Source organism: Bidens hawaiensis, unplaced genomic scaffold (assembly GCF_021521415.1).
Source record: "Bidens hawaiensis isolate Kalapana, Puna unplaced genomic scaffold, B.hawaiensis_p1.1 tig00044770_1, whole genome shotgun sequence".
In the NCBI taxonomy this organism is placed as follows: Eukaryota; Viridiplantae; Streptophyta; class Magnoliopsida; order Asterales; family Asteraceae; genus Bidens; species Bidens hawaiensis.
Window position 1 is genome coordinate 74119 of NW_027497957.1, and position 18548 is coordinate 92666.

Here is an 18548-nt window from a genome sequence, read left to right on the forward strand (position 1 = left end):
ATCGTCGAGTTCATTTTTCTAACACCATTTTTAAGAAACCTGCAAGGGTCAATTTTTCACCCAATTTCTAACTTTAAATTTTCATTTCAAACACTCCGGCTTGAATCATCTTAACTTCATTTGGACATATCTTAAGCTTATTTTGAAATTATCATCAAGAACAACATTAACCCATAAATCATATATTAACTATAGATATTATTGTCTTCAAAGTTGATAAAAAATTATTAATTTTCACTCTTTTTTTCTAGTACACGCGAAGACCACTCAATCAATATTGAAAATAAAAAATTATTCATTGAACTTTAAAGAGGACAAATTTTAACATTCCATCACCACTAGGATACATATAGTGTTTATAAAACAAATCTGTATAAATTAATGGGATAATTTGTCAATTAAATAAAGCTTGCATATAGGAGTTGGTTCCAAGTATCGGGCAGTCCAGGAACACACCAATGACTACAATCTACACCCGAGCCTCCACTGTAAGATTCAGGGTGAGCATCTTTTCTCAACTGTGACAGCGTTGCGATATCCAGCAAGAAAACTGGTTTTTGCATACTTCCTAGAACTTTGTTCAAAACACCTTGGGCTTCAGGCAATCCTGCCGGATACGTTGATCCTTGTATTGGCTGTAGCTCACCGTAGCAATTCTTGGATGATGACCCCCATTCCTTTCCCCTGATTTTGAAATGGGTTCACCAAATATTAGGATTTAATTATTTCTTAAAGACCTTAGTAGATATATGTTTTTCGCTTACTAAATTGTCAGAAAATATTGTTGTTTGGTGTAATTGGACGAAGCACTTACCTGTAATGTGAAGGAGAGATCCCTTGGAAGATTACTTTGGTCTGAGACGGGTTGACATTGAGATCGACCCATTTTGCCCATGTTGTCATGCCCTTGAAGTATGCCTCAAGGCGATCCATATCTTTTGACACAGTTGAGCCGTATTGCACATAATCCCATCTGTAGGAATAATTAAGAACAACATACGAGATCAACATATTAATACAAACATTAGAGAGAATGATGAATCATACGGTTGTGATTGTCCCGTGTGTGTCCACCAATGCCACGAATTGAAAATCAACACGTCCATCCCTTTCCATGCATTTCCGGATTGAATGGAATCCAATTTCAGTACTCGGCCTATGCTTTCTTTTACGATGTCCACCAAGTATGTGGAGCGATATAAATATATTGTTACTCCGTAGTCCTGCACGTTTACTCATTGTTAAACACCTTGGAGCATCGATGGTAATTGGTAACACAATGTAATCTATCTGCTTGTCAAAGCTAGTATATTAATTTACATGTATAGTTTCTCAGATGATTAATCTACTTAATTAGTTGTGATAGGATATTAGAATCAATAATGATATTCCACCTCAAGTTTATAAAATACTGTATAATTAATAATTTAAATCCTTTTCACAAGAAAAGTGGTGGTCACATGTCATTTTAACCAGATAAATAGAAAAAATATCTAAGGCTGCCGTTTACAAACACAAGGATTGTAAAGGAGAAAGACTTTCTGAAATGATCATTAATTAACTTCCTTCCACGATGATAAAACACACTTGTGAACCTTGTTTTGTTTCATGTGAATGCTTTGTCTTCATTATACCTTCACATTTACACATTTCTCCTAAAGTTATATATGAGATGCAACTTGAAACTCGTATCACATTTTTTTTAATGAACAGCTAAATATTGTTGTACATTATGGGGATTGAACATGTAACTATCAAATTTACAGTCAAACCATCTTACCATTCCAACAAAGTGGGAATGGCGGAACCCGTACCATGTAACTAATTCTATAAAAATATATATAAAAAGAGGAAAACCGCCAAAATATTCATGCTGAACCTAAAGATTATCCAAATAGCTATGGAATTTGTTAAATTACCACTTAATCTTGTTGGCATAGGAGAAATGGTGACGCAGGATAGCATGCCGCAGGAGTCGTGGGCGGATCCAGTTAAGAAATGGGTGGTTCCCCAGAATCACCCGTGTTTTAAAATAATAGTGTATTAGTATATATAAAATAGCATAGTGAACCACCTTATAAGTTAGGAGGGAATCATCCTACTTACTTTAAAAGCGGCTGGTCTAGTGGATTAGACACCAGTTTTGTTAACAAAATGTCACATGTTTGATTCCCATCTCCCTAAACTATTTTTTAATGTAGCCTTTGGTTTAAGGTTTTTATAAAACACAATTGTTACAATTATACAAAGTAACAGACGCCACTCTCCCATTTTATTATATTATGTGTTTTTTAATTTCTAATGACGGTATTTTTTTATTATTATTTTATGGTATTTTTGTTATGTAATGAACTTTGCCCGAACGATCGAACCGACCCGAAATTTTTTATCCGACTCCATGAAATTGAAGCATCTAAGATTAGTGCACCGCCTGATAAAAATTCCTAGATCCACCACGCAGGAGTTTAAGGTTGACGTTGGAGATTCTCGTCGCCAACCAATGTTGACTTAGGAGGTGGTGTGCTGCGCCGGAGAAGGAACATATTGGTGCAGGAGGTACGGGCCTACGGGGTTACGCAAGAAATAAAGGGGTTGGTGTAGAAGAAAACGTCAACGCTATTTTAGTAAATTAAAAAATTCAAGTTTATGTTCATAATTTTTTTATTCAATGGGCTATTTTGTTAATGTTCCCATCAAAAAAATATAAATTTAACACTCTCTCACACACACACATGAACACAAGTCTTCTTTTGGGCTGGTGTCCTTATGTTAACTTGACCTTTTGTGCCGACAAGACGCAAATAAAAATAAAAACAAAGACAAAACAGTAGGGTAAAAGGTCCATCATATCGACTAAACATAAACAAAAACTACCCATGATATTGCTTAGACATATCCCACCATCTCAAATAAGTACAATATTTTATACACATATCACTGTGAGATATCAGACATATCATCAACTAATCAATGCAAAATGGTTTCTGTACTGTTTATGTATTTCCTAATATTGGGCCAAATACCATGTCATATGCCCATCAGATTGAACTGACTCATTGTTAACCACAACTGACACAAAAAACCGTTTCTTTCAACAGTGCCAAATCATACATGAGATCAATACAGTTGTGCATAAAGTAATATATCAACCAATAGTTAATACGAAAAGTGTAAGGGTTGTATAGAAATCTTAAGAGGCGGTTATGGTGGAGATCATAAATTCAGAGACCAAATTGAACTCTTTGGTGCCGAAGTTATCTTATTTATAGAATTTATTTTGTTAAGAATTAAATTTTTATAGGTTTCCTAGTTCTAGTTTTTCTTGTTTCGTAAGTTTAGTTTTGTCTATATAAGTCTTTATAGGGTTTATTGTTTATAGTGTCTGTTTCTTTACATTGTATCGGTAATTATAAGTATCGGTTTTGCCATTCAAAAGGGGGTGATAACACAACTAATTGTCCGCTTATATGTCTCTCTATTGTGATCCTTTTATTATAATATGATATATAGATTATTTTTTACTAAAAAAAACTCAGCTCTTGCGTCTGAGCTATCGGTTTTGTGTATGAGTAGAAAAGGCGGGTTGTTGTTGGTCCAGACCGATTTCACTTGTGCAATATTCAACAGTCGAAAGTAAGTTCATACCTGAAACATCAGTGAAGTAAGTGAGTTCATGTGCTGAAGAGTGGCCTTGGACACTGATGCGTGAAGCAAACAAGCTAAAGATTGCCACATATTCTCACTTAGCGAGTCACCAACAAACATCACCTTCTTCCCTCTCCATTTGCTCAACAAATCCAAACCATTAAACCTATAATACAACATGTAAAGAATTTTATTTACTTTTTACCAAAGTAATAGAATTGTATTTATCATCCCTTATGCTAGATAAAGTGTGAAACTGGCTAGACAAGTTTAACAGTATACTTTGTAAATATATTGTTTGATCATTTAAAGTATTTTTATAGAGCAATTAAATAAACATAGACCCAAAATTAATGTCATCAGTTACTTGAGGTGGCTATTTGAAATGAAGTGCACTGAAATTAATTACCAATCTATTTAATTGTCATCACTACAGGAAACGACTTTTTGGTCCAAGATACCATAAAATTTTTGATTTTAAGAAATTTCATTTTAGATTTTTAATCAAAAACTAAGCATGATTGTTACATGTTACAAATTTAATCATATTGTGATTCCATTTCACTTAGTGTTGTGAATAAAAAACAAATTTGGACAACCCATAAGTCGTACGCCTTTAAAGCAAAAGGAAGAATACCAAAGTGTTTTAATATGGAAACTTGAAACGATAGCTAATGACAAATAGGAGATGTCTTTTCTAAGAAATCACCAAAAATTTTGAAACTTCGTGTGTGTATGCAGTGTTGTAAAAATCGGTTTAGGCGGCCAAGTACTTGGTGACTAATCCATGAGTGTTCCCTGCCTAGGACAAGTACTTGCAACTCCCCAGGCGGCGACTTACCTGACAGGCTGACAGCGCCTAGCGACTCATGCAATCATATGTGTATGTATGAAAGAGGAGAATATACCTGGGTAAGTTACAAGACTCAGGTTGCCATGAATACTTGAGATACTGAGTGTCTGAGCGGCCATTTTTGATACAATCGAACTCGGATTTAATATAGGGGCAGCTAGAAGCTGCATAGATTGGGGCTGAATTGTCAATGACCCATTTTCCCTTGAACAAATCATATCCTAATAACTCTCTTCTTCTTAATGAACTACTTATATTATTATAAGATGATGAAAGAGGTAATTGTGTTTTGGCCAAAGTTACAACCAGAAGCAGTTGCACTTGAAGGAGAAAGATGGTAGCAACCAACAAAAGACATCTCCTTTGGTAACCAAATCCATCTCTTTATTGGACTTTGGTAAGGAGAGGGTACTGGGAGCAATGCTTAATCAATAATTGTGTGTAGAAAAAGCTGCCTTTTGTGCCCCTTGGTCTCTCATGCCTTTAGAACCCCCATTCAATTATTATATATAGCGAGAACATTCATCCGCATGCACATACTTACATTAATTAGCTATCCATATATAAAAATATAATAAAATAAATAAAGAGTGATCGGTAGATCTAAAGTGGACTAATTCATTTAAATTATGGCCAAGTTAAATAAAAAAAAAATCCGTTTTTATTGCAACAGAATGTGGGACCAGCTTACTTAGTAAAAACATTTGAGAAGGACTTTGTTACCACATGTATATTGTGGCCTTGTGGGTAAACTTGGCCTAAATTTTTTATTGGTCTAATTAATCATATCAAAACATGAAAATAATGCATAGCTTTATTACCTTATGTTTAAAGTTATTTTCTTTTTAACTAATTTCAGTTTTATGGAAAGTGATGTATGCATGGTACATGGAAAATGTGAGACTGAAGATGATGGAAAGGGAGAGAATTGAATTTTCGTCTTTTTATATTTGTTTTTCCTTTTTAATATGTTAACTTCTTTTTGGAAGTACATGAACAACCGTATAGTCCTTATATCTTCCGTGGTTCATGTTCCTTATTACATTTCTGATGTCGATGATACAGGAAAAACTTAGTGGCCCATGACACATATTGTTTGCCTGGTACTGTGTAAGTGGCTTTTAGTTAAATGGTTGACTCGTATATAAACCGATGGTAATATGAAAAAAGAGCAAAGAAACAGCTAGTAACTCTGAAAAGAATAACCATGATAAAAAAAATTAATAATTTGGCATTATCTTCTAATTTTTTTGGTACTTATTATATTAGTTTAATTTAATGTATAAAACTTTGATTATGTTAACCGGAATTAATATTTCGGTTAATTCCTTGCAATAAAAATATATATATATATATTTCGGTTATATATTTTCTTTTCATTCAAGTTTGTACATTACTTTGACCAAACATAATGCTTAGCCGGCCTGTAAATAGATATAAGTTTGCAATGCTTGAAGAAACAACTTATGATATGATGATATCAAGATAAAAATTCTTTCATTTGAGTCGAATTGGTTGCTTGGTTCGGGGGACTTTTACCCTAAGATCGACTATTAGCGAATTTATAATTAGGACTCGCAATGAAGTATGACTAGTTAAAAGATGGTGGTGACTTCAACTATGTCATACAAGTAGATTAATCATGCTTGAAGACTAAGGTGTCTTGAGGATTAGCTAGTTCTCAAGGGTGTCAAGGTTACATGAGGTGTAAAAAATATTTTCCTTCACCCATCTACTTACCAGAAAAAATGTGGAGAGACCTCTAGTCGGCCTTGTTCAAAGTGGTTCAGTAGAGACGCAAATCCGACAATTTAAAGTCAAATCTAAAAATTCGTAATGATTCGTCATAGCAACATGTCTGATACTCATTGAACTGATAGTGGGAAATGTTAGTCATTATGATTTGGAACTAACTGGCCGTGGGGAAGGTAGTGAGTGCCCAAGTGGAAGGACTGAGCCAAATTGATCGATGATAATACACGCAGTTTTTTGTAATACTATAAGTATTTTTAGAAATATGAAGCGATAAAAAAACTTAATGAATTTCGTTTATTTGTTTTTTATCATAATTTAGTTCTCAGTAATGAACTTCATCTTATATTATATGGTGTCGTTTATTAAAGCATACTATATGAATTAAATAATTTATTGTTCTAAAATGTTTTATAATGTAATAATAAGATTTGCTTCTTTGGAAATGATATGGTAGCAAATGCCCATCCTGCCCACCGCTAACCCTATGATTACGAATAGTGGTATATACAACTTGTATCAACTTTCATCATGATGAATTATAAAATAGAAAAAGTGATGACTTCAAAAAGAAAAGGTTAACACCGGATAAGAAATGTGTTGCCTAATAACCAAATATGAAATATGATAAAAGAGTGTGCCCACATCTCTATCATCACTTGTATCATTTACTTATGATTCACGCATCATCTTGAGTTCCATCCCACATTAAAAACATTAAGATTTGGTTATTAAACCATAGTTGTGAGAAAAGTGCACACAAGGCCACCAAGACAATATCATATTTATGGGAAAAAAATTAAAAGGGAAGTATATTAGGTGGTGCAATAGTACTTTTCCAGCTAACTAATGGCTTTTTTCAGATAAATAAGAAACTTTTAACTAATCATCAACAAGACAAAAACTGCTTTACTTGGTTTAGAAGAAACTTTGGAGACAAACTTAAACAATTACAAGTTATTAAAAACTTCCATAACCAATATAACACATTAATGTATAGAAAAACTACATGAAAGACAGAAGCTCTAATGCAATGAATAAAAATCCCACTAATTTTTTATATCTTTATATAGCAATAAACTTAAAAAACGCTTATAAAAATATTATGGATATTTTAAAATAATGAAAGATTTGACATGAACCTTTATTGTGGAGAGAAAAAGTCAACAACAATAATCACACCCAATAATAACAATGGGGAGGGTTGAATGTAAACAAATTATACCTCTATCCAAAGAATAAAGATGTTGCCTCTAGAGAATCCCTCCCCCCCGGGCTCTAAAACTATATGTATTAATCCGTATAAATGAAAAACATAATTGCAACACTATACTCTAAGATAGCAAAGAAAAAAAATCGACAAGTTAATAATAATGGCAGTCTAATATTAAATAAATACATGAAAATAGTAATAACACTGACAGAATACTAAAAAACTCAAAAATATTATAAAAATAAAATATTACAATAGTATATTATTTATGCCTTACAAATAAATAGATAAATACTTAAACATGTTACATTAAGTTGAATTAAAGAGCCAGAAGAAAATATGAAAAAAATAATCAAAGCGATACGAAAGAAAAAAGGGAAAGAAAAACCACTAAGATATGTTTCTAACCAAAACTATGTATTGCCTTAGAGGTTTTTAACCTTAATCCTACGTCTCCAAAAATTTATATTTTCAACAATGTCATCGAAGAGGTGCATTCTATCAAATCATGTTTAATCCTCTCATCCTAAGTTAGTTTGGGTCTACCTCTATCTCTCCTACCCTTTAGAGTAATATTTTTATACGGATCTAACATGCACCGTTATCTGTCATCTCTTCACATGTCTAAACCATCTCAATCTCCCTCTCTCTTATCTTATTTGATATATATTTTCAACCATGTCATCGGAGAGGTGCATTCTATCAAATCATGTTTAATCATCTCATCCTAAGTTAGTTTGGGTCTACCTCTATCCCTCCTACCCTTTAGAGTAATATTTTTATACGGATCTAACATGCACCGTTATCTGTCATCTCTTCACATGTCTAAACCATCTCAATCTCCCTCTCTCTTATCTTATTTGATATGCCAGTCACCCCTAACTCTCCCTAAAAACATCATTTCTTATTCGGTCCAACCTTGTGAGCCCACACATCCACCTTAGCATTCTCATATATGTCACCTCCGACTTACGTGAATGCTTCTTCTTGATGGCCCAACAATATGTTCATATAACATTGCAAGTCTAACTGCAATCTTGTAAAATCTTCCCTTTAGTTTAACTGGAAATCATATGTCGTATAAAATTCTTGTAGTTGCTCTCCATCTGCACCACCATACCTGCACGTGGTGGGCCACATCACTATCTATTTCCCCCTCGCTCTGGACAAACGAACCTAGGTACTTGAACTTCGTTACTTGCGGGCACCATTTGGCCTTCAATGGTGATCTGCACATCCTCATCGTCGACTACCCCCACCAAACTCACAGTGGAGACACTGTCTTTGCACGAATAATCCTTAAACCTTTCTTCTCTAAAGCAACTCGCCATTCCTTTAGCCTCATGTTCAGGTCTAGTTTCTCTCTTTTCTTTTCTCTTAAACAAATCTCAATCTTTCAAATTTAAGATCAATGGACTCGAAATCTTCAAATAAAATTATACATCTTATTTGAACCTAACACCAATATTAACATATTAAAAGTATTGTACTTATTATCTTCTTGATGAACCGTCATAACTAGGGTCGTTAAATCCATATTTACATATTTTTTAAAAAATCAAAACCTTTATTTTGGAACATCTTAAATTTTGGAAAAATTGTAAGAACATTAAAGGCTTGTGAATTTTGTGTTGGATGCGTGGGACTGGACAACGCTAATTACAATACATAAAATTTATTGAAAATGGTGGTCTAAACATATAAAAAGTTCGTTTGAGTCAATTAGCGTCGTGCACTAGCTTTAGCTGACGCATTTTCAAAAATGTTTTCAAGTAATCTAGAATAGAGGATCAAATAAACAAGGATGCATGCCGAATGAAGATTGGAAACTCCTAGGCATAGATTATGTTGGCGGTAGCTCAGTTGATATTGTAACCTAAAATCCTTGTAAACTTGTTTTTATTATATGAAATTTTGTACACATAAGGGTAATTAAAACTCAATTGTATAAAGTGATATTTTAGTTAAACAAATTTCCGTTGCATAACTAAACTTTAATGAACTGACAAAAGCGGTACCAACTTTTGGTCATATGCCTAAACCCTTGAGACCATGTGTATTTGTTATATATGTTTTAACCAATTCAATATGAAATAAAAATGTTAAAAATACCTCATGTGTGATGTTTATTCAAGGTAAACTGGTAAAGTAATTAAGAACTTAAGTGATGAGTTTTGGTGAAATTACCTTTAAAATTCACTAAATTTCCTTATCATGTTAATTGGTGTTAAAATTGTACTACATAGCTAAACTTGAAGTTAGAAGGTAAAACTCACATATTTAAATTAGTTTTACAAGTTTATATATTATATAAAAAATTTATACATGGTCACTTGACCCGTAACATTTGCCTTATGCCACGCTCGTAATTGACTGCCTGTTATCCTCGGTTGCCCTCATTTTTCCTTTGTTATTGTTTTCGTGTAGGCCAGCTAGCTACTCAATGATTATCATTGAATAATGAATATACCTACTACCTCAACATCATATCGTTGCATATGAAAGATAGTGGAAACTCCAAGACATGCACTTTTAGGAAGAGTAGCGGACTTGCATCCATTTTGCTTCAATGTGTTAAAGCCTGAACCGTAATAAGATGATAGAGAAGACACCTCCTCTTGTCCCTTCAAATGCAATTATATAAATCATACCCACTGCTATTCAAATAGTGGCATGTGTGTACATGCATTGTGAGTGGCCTCCCACTAAAGCTATGTGGAGGGGCTTTAAAGCCAAGCCATCGGCACGTAACCAGTAGGTGGGGAGGGGTGGAGGTTTAAAACCCTTAATCCTAAAGTCATTGTATTGTGTGACTGAGATAGAGGATGAACTATTTGAAGTTTCATAAGAAGTGTTATTAGCAAAAGGATTTGTTGAAAGTTGAAAAGGTAAGTCGGATTCAATTTCCACATTATTAGCAGTTCCACGCTTTGACTTTGTGAATTTGAAATCTTTGGGAAAGCCAATGATTCTGTAACATTTGCTGACATGATGTCCAGATTTCTTGTAGTTAGAACAGACTTGCACCTTCTTGTTATCATTATTCCCAAAAGAAGGATGAGTATTAACATTCATAGATGCAGATTCAGAAGGAAAGGGAGATAAAGAATGAATCTCCCTTTGTTTCTCATCTTGAACAACAAGAGCATAAGCTTGATTAATAGTAGGTAACAGTTTCATCATAATAATATTACCTCTAACCGTATCATAACAGGGGTTTAGACCCATCAAGAACTACATAAGACGTTGATCTTCATCTCTCTTAGCCAGAAGATGAGCAGTACCACAGGTGCATATTGGAATAGTGTTAATTGACATTAATCATCCCAAACAGTCTTGAGTCTTGTAAAATAAGAAGCAACATCAGACATAACTTGAACAAGATCAATTAGGCTCTTTTGTAACTGATAATACTTGGCACCATTGTCTTGACCATATCGATCGTTAAGTTCAAGCCATAATTGTCGAGCAGACGCAACATAAAGAACACTGCCACTTATTTCTGGAGATAATGTGTTTAAAATCCAAGAAATCACCATGTCATTAAACCGATTCCAGAGAGGAACTTGAGAAGAATCAGTAGGAGAAGCAAATTCACCATTGACGAACACCAATTTGTTCTTCGCAGATAGAGAAATTGCCATGGCACGTTTCCACGCACCAAATCCCAAGCCATCAAACGGTTTGGAAACAAGAAGCATCCCAGGATGATCAGAAGGATGTAAGAACAGAGGATTGGAAGAATCGATCATGTTAGAAGACGGAATCGAATCAGTCATGATGAATATCAGATTGAATTGAACAAAGAAATCACGAATTGGATTGATGAATTGAACGAAGAATGAAGAAACGAACGCGGAAACGAATTCAGAATCGAATTAGGATGATACCATGTAAAGATTGATAAAACGAAATACATTGATTGATTATCCCCAAATGATACAAGCCCTAATTATATACAAACAAGAACTAACTAACTGGTTAACTACCTAACAAACTATTAACAGAATAAATATAAAAAGGGTAAAGTAGTAATTTGACTTTATCAAGTCAACAACATATGTGAGGAAAACTAGATTCTTCATTGATTATGTATGTATATGTATATAATTAAGATTTGTTTTAGTGTTGTTCATGTGATGCAAAGATCTTCTTTATCTTTTTGCTAAGTATAGGTTGGCATAATAAGTAAATTAATATAAAGTAGTTAGCAAGGTTTCCTTAAAACAAATTTCATGTTTGTGTATTTGGCTCCTATAGAGTAGCAGATGTATTGCCAAATAAGAACAAAACTTGCCAAAATCTTCAGTAGCTAGTAAGTAGTAACTAACTTGTGGTACAAAACCAGGCTTGCATGAGCCAAAGAATTTTGGTATGACATCGTCGAGTTCATTTTTCTAACACCATTTTTAAGAAACCTGCAAGGGTCAATTTTTCACCCAATTTCTAACTTTAAATTTTCATTTCAAACACTCCGGCTTGAATCATCTTAACTTCATTTGGACATATCTTAAGCTTATTTTGAAATTATCATCAAGAACAACATTAACCCATAAATCATATATTAACTATAGATATTATTGTCTTCAAAGTTGATAAAAAATTATTAATTTTCACTCTTTTTTTCTAGTACACGCGAAGACCACTCAATCAATATTGAAAATAAAAAATTATTCATTGAACTTTAAAGAGGACAAATTTTAACATTCCATCACCACTAGGATACATATAGTGTTTATAAAACAAATCTGTATAAATTAATGGGATAATTTGTCAATTAAATAAAGCTTGCATATAGGAGTTGGTTCCAAGTATCGGGCAGTCCAGGAACACACCAATGACTACAATCTACACCCGAGCCTCCACTGTAAGATTCAGGGTGAGCATCTTTTCTCAACTGTGACAGCGTTGCGATATCCAGCAAGAAAACTGGTTTTTGCATACTTCCTAGAACTTTGTTCAAAACACCTTGGGCTTCAGGCAATCCTGCCGGATACGTTGATCCTTGTATTGGCTGTAGCTCACCGTAGCAATTCTTGGATGATGACCCCCATTCCTTTCCCCTGATTTTGAAATGGGTTCACCAAATATTAGGATTTAATTATTTCTTAAAGACCTTAGTAGATATATGTTTTTCGCTTACTAAATTGTCAGAAAATATTGTTGTTTGGTGTAATTGGACGAAGCACTTACCTGTAATGTGAAGGAGAGATCCCTTGGAAGATTACTTTGGTCTGAGACGGGTTGACATTGAGATCGACCCATTTTGCCCATGTTGTCATGCCCTTGAAGTATGCCTCAAGGCGATCCATATCTTTTGACACAGTTGAGCCGTATTGCACATAATCCCATCTGTAGGAATAATTAAGAACAACATACGAGATCAACATATTAATACAAACATTAGAGAGAATGATGAATCATACGGTTGTGATTGTCCCGTGTGTGTCCACCAATGCCACGAATTGAAAATCAACACGTCCATCCCTTTCCATGCATTTCCGGATTGAATGGAATCCAATTTCAGTACTCGGCCTATGCTTTCTTTTACGATGTCCACCAAGTATGTGGAGCGATATAAATATATTGTTACTCCGTAGTCCTGCACGTTTACTCATTGTTAAACACCTTGGAGCATCGATGGTAATTGGTAACACAATGTAATCTATCTGCTTGTCAAAGCTAGTATATTAATTTACATGTATAGTTTCTCAGATGATTAATCTACTTAATTAGTTGTGATAGGATATTAGAATCAATAATGATATTCCACCTCAAGTTTATAAAATACTGTATAATTAATAATTTAAATCCTTTTCACAAGAAAAGTGGTGGTCACATGTCATTTTAACCAGATAAATAGAAAAAATATCTAAGGCTGCCGTTTACAAACACAAGGATTGTAAAGGAGAAAGACTTTCTGAAATGATCATTAATTAACTTCCTTCCACGATGATAAAACACACTTGTGAACCTTGTTTTGTTTCATGTGAATGCTTTGTCTTCATTATACCTTCACATTTACACATTTCTCCTAAAGTTATATATGAGATGCAACTTGAAACTCGTGTCACATTTTTTTTTAATGAACAGCTAAATATTGTTGTACATTATGGGGATTGAACATGTAACTATCAAATTTACAGTCAAACCATCTTACCATTCCAACAAAGTGGGAATGGCGGAACCCGTACCATGTAACTAATTCTATAAAAATATATATAAAAAGAGGAAAACCGCCAAAATATTCATGCTGAACCTAAAGATTATCCAAATAGCTATGGAATTTGTTAAATTACCACTTAATCTTGTTGGCATAGGAGAAATGGTGACGCAGGATAGCATGCCGCAGGAGTCGTGGGCGGATCCAGTTAAGAAATGGGTGGTTCCCCAGAATCACCCGTGTTTTAAAATAATAGTGTATTAGTATATATAAAATAGCATAGTGAACCACCTTATAAGTTAGGAGGGAATCATCCTACTTACTTTAAAAGCGGCTGGTCTAGTGGATTAGACACCAGTTTTGTTAACAAAATGTCACATGTTCGATTCCCATCTCCCTAAACTATTTTTTAATGTAGCCTTTGGTTTAAGGTTTTTATAAAACACAATTGTTACAATTATACAAAGTAACAGACGCCACTCTCCCATTTTATTATATTATGTGTTTTTTAATTTCTAATGACGGTATTTTTTTATTATTATTTTATGGTATTTTTGTTATGTGATGAACTTTGCCCGAACGATCGAACCGACCCGAAATTTTTTATCCGACTCCATGAAATTGAAGCATCTAAGATTAGTGCACCGCCTGATAAAAATTCCTAGATCCACCACGCAGGAGTTTAAGGTTGACGTAGGAGATTCTCGTCGCCAACCAATGTTGACGTAGGAGGTGGTGTGCTGCGCCGGAGAAGGAACATATTGGTGCAGGAGGTACGGGCCTACGGGGTTACGCAAGAAATAAAGGGGTTGGTGTAGAAGAAAACGTCAACGCTATTTTAGTAAATTAAAAAATTCAAGTTTATGTTCATAATTTTTTTATTCAATGGGCTATTTTGTTAATGTTTCCATCAAAAAAATATAAATTTAACACTCTCTCACACACACACATGAACACAAGTCTTCTTTTGGGCTGGTGTCCTTATGTTAACTTGACCTTTTGTGCCGACAAGACGCAAATAAAAATAAAAACAAAGACAAAACAGTAGGGTAAAAGGTCCATCATATCGACTAAACATAAACAAAAACTACCCATGATATTGCTTAGACATATCCCACCATCTCAAATAAGTACAATATTTTATACACATATCACTGTGAGATATCAGACATATCATCAACTAATCAATGCAAAATGGTTTCTGTACTGTTTATGTATTTCCTAATATTGGGCCAAATACCATGTCATATGCCCATCAGATTGAACTGACTCATTGTTAACCACAACTGACACAAAAAACCGTTTCTTTCAACAGTGCCAAATCATACATGAGATCAATACAGTTGTGCATAAAGTAATATATCAACCAATAGTTAATACGAAAAGTGTAAGGGTTGTATAGAAATCTTAAGAGGCGGTTATGGTGGAGATCATAAATTCAGAGACCAAATTGAACTCTTTGGTGCCGAAGTTATCTTATTTATAGAATTTATTTTGTTAAGAATTAAATTTTTATAGGTTTCCTAGTTCTAGTTTTTCTTGTTTCGTAAGTTTAGTTTTGTCTATATAAGTCTTTATAGGGTTTATTGTTTATAGTGTCTGTTTCTTTACATTGTATCGGTAATTATAAGTATCGGTTTTGCCATTCAAAAGGGGGTGATAACACAACTAATTGTCCACTTATATGTCTCTCTATTGTGATCCTTTTATTATAATATGATATATAGATTATTTTTTACTAAAAAAAACTCAGCTCTTGCGTCTGAGCTATCGGTTTTGTGTATGAGTAGAAAAGGCGGGTTGTTGTTGGTCCAGACCGATTTCACTTGTGCAATATTCAACAGTCGAAAGTAAGTTCATACCTGAAACATCAGTGAAGTAAGTGAGTTCATGTGCTGAAGAGTGGCCTTGGACACTGATGCGTGAAGCAAACAAGCTAAAGATTGCCACATATTCTCACTTAGCGAGTCACCAACAAACATCACCTTCTTCCCTCTCCATTTGCTCAACAAATCCAAACCATTAAACCTATAATACAACATGTAAAGAATTTTATTTACTTTTTACCAAAGTAATAGAATTGTATTTATCATCCCTTATGCTAGATAAAGTGTGAAACTGGCTAGACAAGTTTAACAGTATACTTTGTAAATATATTGTTTGATCATTTAAAGTATTTTTATAGAGCAATTAAATAAACATAGACCCAAAATTAATGTCATCAGTTACTTGAGGTGGCTATTTGAAATGAAGTGCACTGAAATTAATTACCAATCTATTTAATTGTCATCACTACAGGAAACGACTTTTTGGTCCAAGATACCATAAAATTTTTGATTTTAAGAAATTTCATTTTAGATTTTTAATCAAAAACTAAGCATGATTGTTACATGTTACAAATTTAATCATATTGTGATTCCATTTCACTTAGTGTTGTGAATAAAAAACAAATTTGGACAACCCATAAGTCGTACGCCTTTAAAGCAAAAGGAAGAATACCAAAGTGTTTTAATATGGAAACTTGAAACGATAGCTAATGACAAATAGGAGATGTCTTTTCTAAGAAATCACCAAAAATTTTGAAACTTCGTGTGTGTATGCAGTGTTGTAAAAATCGGTTTAGGCGGCCAAGTACTTGGTGACTAATCCATGAGTGTTCCCTGCCTAGGACAAGTACTTGCAACTCCCCAGGCGGCGACTTACCTGACAGGCTGACAGCGCCTAGCGACTCATGCAATCATATGTGTATGTATGAAAGAGGAGAATATACCTGGGTAAGTTACAAGACTCAGGTTGCCATGAATACTTGAGATACTGAGTGTCTGAGCGGCCATTTTTGATACAATCGAACTCGGATTTAATATAGGGGCAGCTAGAAGCTGCATAGATTGGGGCTGAATTGTCAATGACCCATTTTCCCTTGAACAAATCACATCCTAATAACTCTCTTCTTCTTAATGAACTACTTATATTATTATAAGATGATGAAAGAGGTAATTGTGTTTTGGCCAAAGTTACAACCAGAAGCAGTTGCACTTGAAGGAGAAAGATGGTAGCAACCAACAAAAGACATCTCCTTTGGTAACCAAAATCCATCTCTTTATTGGACTTTGGTAAGGAGAGGGTACTGGGAGCAATGCTTAATCAATAATTGTGTGTAGAAAAAGCTGCCTTTTGTGCCCCTTGGTCTCTCATGCCTTTAGAACCCCCATTCAATTATTATATATAGCGAGAACATTCATCCGCATGCACATACTTACATTAATTAGCTATCCATATATAAAAATATAATAAAATAAATAAAGAGTGATCGGTAGATCTAAAGTGGACTAATTCATTTAAATTATGGCCAAGTTAAATAAAAAAAAATCCGTTTTTATTGCAACAGAATGTGGGACCAGCTTACTTAGTAAAAACATTTGAGAAGGACTTTGTTACCACATGTATATTGTGGCCTTGTGGGTAAACTTGGCCTAAATTTTTTATTGGTCTAATTAATCATATCAAAACATGAAAATAATGCATAGCTTTATTACCTTATGTTTAAAGTTATTTTCTTTTTAACTAATTTCAGTTTTATGGAAAGTGATGTATGCATGGTACATGGAAAATGTGAGACTGAAGATGATGGAAAGGGAGAGAATTGAATTTTCGTCTTTTTATATTTGTTTTTCCTTTTTAATATGTTAACTTCTTTTTGGAAGTACATGAACAACCGTATAGTCCTTATATCTTCCGTGGTTCATGTTCCTTATTACATTTCTGATGTCGATGATACAGGAAAAACTTAGTGGCCCATGACACATATTGTTTGCCTGGTACTGTGTAAGTGGCTTTTAGTTAAATGGTTGACTCGTATATAAACCGATGGTAATATGAAAAAAGAGCAAAGAAACAGCTAGTAACTCTGAAAAGAATAACCATGATAAAAAAAATTAATAATTTGGCATTATCTTCTAATTTTTTTGGTACTTATTATATTAGTTTAATTTAATGTATAAAACTTTGATTATGTTAACCGGAATTAATATTTCGGTTAATTCCTTGCAATAAAAATATATATATATATATTTCGGTTATATATTTTCTTTTCATTCAAGTTTGTACATTACTTTGACCAAACATAATGCTTAGCCGGCCTGTAAATAGATATAAGTTTGCAATGCTTGAAGAAACAACTTATGATATGATGATATCAAGATAAAAATTCTTTCATTTGAGTCGAATTGGTTGCTTGGTTCGGGGGACTTTTACCCTAAGATCGACTATTAGCGAATTTATAATTAGGACTCGCAATGAAGTATGACTAGTTAAAAGATGGTGGTGACTTCAACTATGTCATACAAGTAGATTAATCATGCTTGAAGACTAAGGTGTCTTGAGGATTAGCTAGTTCTCAAGGGTGTCAAGGTTACATGAGGTGTAAAAAATATTTTCCTTCACCCATCTACTTACCAGAAAAAATGTGGAGAGACCTCTAGTCGGCCTTGTTCAAAGTGGTTCAGTAGAGACGCAAATCCGACAATTTAAAGTCAAATCTAAAAATTCGTAATGATTCGTCATAGCAACATGTCTGATACTCATTGAACTGATAGTGGGAAATGTTAGTCATTATGATTTGGAACTAACTGGCCGTGGGGAAGGTAGTGAGTGCCCAAGTGGAAGGACTGAGCCAAATTGATCGATGATAATACACGCAGTTTTTTGTAATACTATAAGTATTTTTAGAAACATGAAGCGATAAAAAAACTTAATGAATTTCGTTTATTTGTTTTTTATCATAATTTAGTTCTCAGTAATGAACTTCATCTTATATTATATGGTGTCGTTTATTAAAGCATACTATATGAATTAAATAATTTATTGTTCTAAAATGTTTTATAATGTAATAATAAGATTTGCTTCTTTGGAAATGATATGGT

At 33.7% G+C, this 18548-nt stretch overlaps 3 protein-coding genes across 3 annotated transcripts; all 3 read right to left on the bottom strand.

The window, feature by feature from the left end:
- Positions 1–273: 273 nt before the first annotated feature.
- LOC143595177 (protein trichome birefringence-like 38) lies at positions 274–4708 on the bottom strand. Its single transcript, XM_077074280.1, has 5 exons — positions 4554–4708; positions 3646–3811; positions 1048–1223; positions 815–973; positions 274–684 (listed from the first exon to the last, which is right to left on the bottom strand). The coding sequence occupies exons 2-5, from the start codon at positions 3763–3765 to the stop codon at positions 399–401; spliced, it is 741 nt and encodes a 246-aa protein (XP_076930395.1). The 5' UTR covers positions 3766–3811; positions 4554–4708; the 3' UTR covers positions 274–398.
- A 6072-nt stretch (positions 4709–10780) lies between these two features.
- Positions 10781–11242, bottom strand: LOC143595170 (uncharacterized). Its single transcript, XM_077074274.1, has one exon. It carries the CDS (start codon positions 11240–11242, stop codon positions 10781–10783), a length of 462 nt encoding a protein of 153 aa, XP_076930389.1.
- An 873-nt stretch (positions 11243–12115) lies between these two features.
- On the bottom strand, positions 12116–16849 carry LOC143595179 (protein trichome birefringence-like 38). Its single transcript, XM_077074282.1, has 5 exons — positions 16397–16849; positions 15489–15654; positions 12890–13065; positions 12657–12815; positions 12116–12526 (listed from the first exon to the last, which is right to left on the bottom strand). The coding sequence occupies exons 1-5, from the start codon at positions 16720–16722 to the stop codon at positions 12241–12243; spliced, it is 1113 nt and encodes a 370-aa protein (XP_076930397.1). The 5' UTR covers positions 16723–16849; the 3' UTR covers positions 12116–12240.
- Between the last annotated feature and the right edge of the window lie 1699 nt (positions 16850–18548).

Coding starts and splice junctions, on each gene's coding strand:
- LOC143595170 (XM_077074274.1), bottom strand. CDS start 11,242: ATGACTGATTCGATTCCGTCTTCTAACATGATCGATTCTTCCAATCCT.
- LOC143595179 (XM_077074282.1), bottom strand. CDS start 16,722: ATGGATTTTGGTTACCAAAGGAGATGTCTTTTGTTGGTTGCTACCATC. Junction 13,066..15,488: donor TTACTTCACTGATGTTTCAG/GTATGAACTTAC, acceptor GTAAACGTGCAG/GACTACGGAGTAACAATATA. Junction 12,816..12,889: donor CACACGGGACAATCACAACC/GTATGATTCATC, acceptor TTATTCCTACAG/ATGGGATTATGTGCAATACG.
- LOC143595177 (XM_077074280.1), bottom strand. CDS start 3,765: ATGTTTGTTGGTGACTCGCTAAGTGAGAATATGTGGCAATCTTTAGCT. Junction 1,224..3,645: donor TTACTTCACTGATGTTTCAG/GTATGAACTTAC, acceptor GTAAACGTGCAG/GACTACGGAGTAACAATATA. Junction 685..814: donor ATCTCTCCTTCACATTACAG/GTAAGTGCTTCG, acceptor TTTCAAAATCAG/GGGAAAGGAATGGGGGTCAT.